At 42.5% G+C, this 5,102-nt stretch overlaps 1 protein-coding gene across 1 annotated transcript; it reads left to right on the top strand.

The window, feature by feature from the left end:
• The first annotated feature begins 285 nt into the window (after positions 1-285).
• On the top strand, positions 286-2,459 carry LOC147444520 (ER-bound oxygenase mpaB-like). The gene is made up of 2 exons (XM_086527876.1): positions 286-822; positions 1,142-2,459. Exons 1-2 carry the CDS (start codon positions 365-367, stop codon positions 1,770-1,772), a joined length of 1,089 nt encoding a protein of 362 aa, XP_086384002.1. The 5' UTR covers positions 286-364; the 3' UTR covers positions 1,773-2,459.
• The last annotated feature ends 2,643 nt before the right edge of the window (positions 2,460-5,102 follow it).

Raw genomic sequence — 5,102 nt, 5'->3', positions numbered from 1 at the left:
CGAATTTACTTGTTTTCCCAAATTTACGAAAGTCGCCTTGGACGGCTCATATCGCACCCGATCCCCAAAATGGGTGTAGGCCATTGATCCCAGCCAGCCCATGCCCGTGTGAGATAGTAGGCCGCCCCTCTGACTTTTTCTTTTCGGAGAGAGAGTTCTTATTAGGCCTATGGACTCCCATTTCGAAAGTTGTTGTGGGAAGGCCCTCTGACCTTGGGATAGTCAATGAGAACGCGCCATCTCAGCATGGCCATCCTCCTCTTGTCGCTTGTGTGTGTGTGTGTGTGGGGGGGGGGGGAAAGAAGTTGTTTACACTGTTCACATCTCTCCCGTTCTACTCGCAACTCGCAAGCTTGTGAAGCAGATGGCGATGTCGATGTCGATGCTGCTATGCTGGAGCTGCCTCCTCATAGCTCTTCTGTGGAATATCCTGTGCATGCTCCTTCGCCGAAGGCGGGCTTCTCTGTTGGCTCGTCTGCATCCTCTCCGCCATAGCCACACCATCCATGCCCACCTCGCCTTCGTCGACTTCCCCTTCCTCGTCCGTACCTCGCTCGAGTTTGGCCTCTTCCGCACCTACGCCATCCCTTCCATTTCTCACATTCTTAGCAGAGCTGGTCACTTCGCAGCCAATCCATCCAAGCGCTATGATGACACCGACATCCTTGCCAAGGAGATGATTCTTCATCACATTGATGGCCCTCGTGGCTCGCTAGCTCTTCGTCGCTTGAATTTCATCCATTCCCAATACAAGATCAGCAATGCAGATTTCCTCTACGTTCTCTCCATCTTCATTATCATGCCGATGGAATGGATTTCCATGTAAGTTGTATACGTGGTGTGGAAGGAGAGGCTGTGTGTGTGTGTGTGTGAGAGAGAGAGAGAGAGAGAGAGAGAGAGAGAGAGAGAGAGAGCAGCTCATTTCGTTTTTCTCTGATCAGTTCTCCATTTGCACTTCTACTTTCTTGAATCCACCCTTCGTGCATGCACACATGCACAGAACATGCGTGCGTGCGTGCACACACACACATTCAGTTGCTCACACACTCAAGCACAAGGTCGTTTGCACATGTGCACCTGGAGCATGGAATGGGGGGCCATGAATAAATTGCAACCAGGGTTTTCCTTGTGTTTTTACCAGGTATGGATACAGAGACCTAACAGAGGTGGAGAAAAACGCAATCTTTACTCTATGGCATGACATCGGGACACGGATGGGCATTCGCAACATACCATCCAGTATCCAAGATATTGCATCATACAAGCAGAGCTATGAAAGCAAGTACATGGTATACAATGATACAAATAAGGAGATTGCCGAGCTAACTCTGGGGCTACTGTTGGGCGGTGTGCCTGTGGTTTTGTGGCCCGTTGTGCGCAGATTAGTGTTTGCATTCATGGATGACCGCTTGCGCAAGGCGATGGGATACCCCAAACAGCCGACTTGGCTAAGCTCATTTACAAATCATGCGGTCAAATTGCATGGGTTTGTTGTGAGGTGGATGCCACCCAGACCGTTGAGTTGGTCTGAAATTCGCATCCCATCTGGGTGTCCTGCATCGCAAGGTGGATCTTTTGATCCCAATGCTCGGTACTTGCTGTCGTTGCAGAGGTACAAGCCTCACTATTATGAAGATGGGTACAAAATAAAGGAATTGGGTGCAATGAAGCCTGGGTGTTTGGGAGATGCATCTCCTGGAGAACTCTTACTTTCTCTCTCAGAATGCAGCAATCTTCCTTGGCCTCTTGCCCTTGTGGAAAGATCAGATTAGGTCGACATTTGCAGAGTTATCACAGTCAAGAATGAAGCCCCCTTATGTCTCTGCACAGGGATAATGTCCTCATGCTGGTGGTGTTGGTTGTGGCCTTTCTTGACTTGACTGAAGGGCTGATAATGGTGACTGTATACAAAGATATAAGGAAGCATTCCTTTGGAAAGAACCTACATGCACTGCGCATGCTCCAGCTACAACGCAGACACTTTCAGGGATGAAAGTAGATAGTTACATTCGCATCGAGTCTTCCTTGCTTGCTTGCCTTCTCTCTCTCTCTCCCTTGGGCTCAAGGATGTACACAAAAGGAGAGAAAACCTAATATTAGGCGATGCAATGCAAAGCAGCATGGTTCACAACTACAATATTGTGCTTTGATGCACGACAACATGTCATGATGGTCTTTAGCATGCTCCTATGGAGAGAGTTCGTAAGAGAGGCATACGATGCTTAGATTTCCGTATATGTTACATTGGTATCAGAGCGGTAACGATTTGGTTGTTTCCATTGTGTATGAGTGCTTTAAGAGAGAAGTTTTTTTTACTTTCAGCATCAATTGCCTGAGCTTTGGGTGATTTTGTGTCCTGTGCTACCATTGCTATGTAATTTGGAGCCATGATTAAGTGTGAGAATATTGCAAGTTGTGTACTGGTTGAACATTTCTGATTGCATGCTGAAGAGGGAATTGGAACACGCTGTGTATGCAAGAAAGCTTGGTGTACTGGGCAGTGGTTGCCATCTCACCCACCGCTGTCTCCCCTATTTGGAGAGAGATAAGATAAGATGTATTTTTTTCAGTAACTTGCTATTTAACGGATTATTATATCATGGTAGAGAAATTATCTCAAAAGAAATGTGCAATAGTAATTGCGAAGAAGGATGTCGCTTAATAACAACAAGAACGATACGTTAGTCTATAGCATGTAGCAACGGGTAATGACGAAGCACGTAGATTTACAACCATATCGGCTAGATATGAAAAGGACAAATACAACATTGTGAGAGAGAGAGAGAGAGAGAGAGAGAGAGAGAGAGAGGACACTTTAAATAGAGAAAAATGCTAAAGAAGAGATAAAGGAGAAGAGAAACATAAATGTTGGCCACCTCTTTATATGGATACAAAGGTCTTTTGACTTTCCATCTTCAAATGTCTTTTGACTTTTCACTTTCATCTCACTTTTCATTTTCTAAACTCAAGCTTCACTTAACACACTTTATATGTTTTGAAAGATTTTTTATTTTTTTGAGATTGGAAAGACCTACTAGTCTTTGAGGGAATAAGAGAGCAACGCGCCACTCCCGAATAGGAATTAAACGCATAATTAGTTAGTTTTTTGTATCAATACGTGTCTACAAGCTGCTTGTAATAGAGCTACTAGAAGTACGCAGACGTCGTGATGCTAATGATCTGTAGTGCAGAGAGTCATTGACAAGGCTAAGACAGCCTGGGACCGATTGCTAGTAGTAGCAAACTTCCCTCCGCGCAATACAACATCATGGCTCATCTCTGGAAATTCTAATGCAGGATGGCTTGCTTGCAACTCCCATGGAAAAGGCCAACATGTAGTGGAGGGCTTGGGAAAAGATAGGTTCGCTTTATCCAAAGCCTGATCAAAATGAAAAATGGTCGGCTCAAGTTTGGGCAAGAAGGTTCTCAAGCCGGTTCAGATTATGGAATTTTTAGTTATAATATGAGATTTTTAGTGTGATTATCCCTCTCAAATTTAGAGTTAGCTTGTTCATATGCGTGTGAAAAGGTTCCAAAGTCGGGTCCACAAAAAAGGTTTCCCGAGCCCTGATGTAGTGGCTAATATATAGTGCCCATTACACACATTGATATGGTCGAGAAGAGCAATGGAAGCAAACAAGTAAGGCATTGGGTGATGAGAAAGATTCTGCGGCGGGTGATGCAACAAGGCAGGTGATGTAGGACTTAATGGAGCGCATCTTGTTGTGTTTTCCCTTGTAATCCACACCCTATCATGTATGCATGACCCCATAGCTAGCGGCTTCAAGGGTAGAGAATCCAGTTTAGAGGCAACAAAAAAAGGGCGTAGTTTGGGTCAACTTTTAAATCTATGAGATTCCTAGTGAAAAGGAGAACTAAGTAATACCAAGATTGATATGTCTTTGATTAAATTTGGGGGATTAAATTTGGGGAATCAAATTTGAGAAAGTCTGATATTTGAGGATTTTTATGGGTTAGATTCCAAAGTATATTCCAAATTGTTGTCTTTAAATTTGGGGAGGGTGTGACTTTTGAAAGGCACCTGTTTCACAACTGCCTTCTTCACCCTAGACCTCTTCCTCTAGGCAAGGGGTTGCCACCCTTTTTGCCATGCTTTGACTCACGTGCCCTCATGGCACCTTGAAGTATTTATATTTCTTACTTTTATAAAAAAAATTTGGAATATTTGGGGCCGAGAAAAGTGGGACTCTTTGACAAACAAGAGTGTATTTCCACCAAGTTCACAAAAATAGAGAGGTATACAAAGAGAAGTTGGTTGAGAAAGGACCAAAGGGCTTTGTTCTCCATGTTTTCTATTTCTAAATTGTGGCTAGGCATTGAAAGATAAAGAGATAGAGAGAATCAAACTTGCTAGCAAAATAGAAACTACCCTCACTCATAAAAAAAAACAATGAGATTGTCATCTATATATATATATATATATAGAGAGAGAGAGAGAGAGAGAGAGAGAGAGGGAGGAAGAAGAAGAAGAAGAATATAATTTCATGGTACTTTAGTATGCATATCTAATTCCTAGACACATGCCATGTGCACCCTATGTATTTTTCCATTCTAGTTACACAAGTTATGCTTTCCATACTCTTTTTGAGTATGTTTGGCATGCAGTTCTGCTCTTGAAGCCTGTAAAATACTCTTTTAGAGCGTAACTCACAGCTCTATGTGAGTGGCATCTATCTATAATATGGTAGACTAAGCTCTCCTCCTTGGAATGTGAGAGAGAGAGAGAGAGAGAGAGAAAAGGAGAAACAATGAAAAGAGAGTTAACTTGGTAAATTTGCCTCTTTTATGCTATACATGATGTAGCTTAAAATTTTCAAGGAAGGAGAGGGCCTCCATGTGTCACTCCCTTTTTCACTTTAAAAAAACTTTGTAAAACATTTATTTGTAAAATGCAAAAGTAAAGGGTAAGACTGTAAGAAATGATAGCCTTTGCATAATGTAAGAAATGACAAGCCTTTTAAAATGTAAAGTTAAAAGAGTTTCTATTTTACATAGAATAAATGTTACACTTTGATTGCACATAACAAAACAGGGATAATTTTAATGGAGGTTTTGCTACTTAATGTGAATTTACTTTTTGA

This window comes from Adiantum capillus-veneris, chromosome 13 (assembly GCF_014529385.1).
Source record: "Adiantum capillus-veneris isolate H3 chromosome 13, ASM1452938v2, whole genome shotgun sequence".
Lineage (NCBI taxonomy): Eukaryota > Viridiplantae > Streptophyta > Polypodiopsida > Polypodiales > Pteridaceae > Adiantum > Adiantum capillus-veneris.
The sequence above is the reverse complement of the archived record's forward strand: the minus strand, read 5'-3'. Positions and strand labels throughout refer to the sequence as shown.

Bases quoted from the DNA above. Each gene is read 5' to 3' on its own strand.
- LOC147444520 (XM_086527876.1), top strand. From the start codon at position 365: ATGGCGATGTCGATGTCGATGCTGCTATGCTGGAGCTGCCTCCTCATA. The intron at 823-1,141 runs GTAAGTTGTATA...TGTTTTTACCAG, and splicing joins CCGATGGAATGGATTTCCAT to GTATGGATACAGAGACCTAA.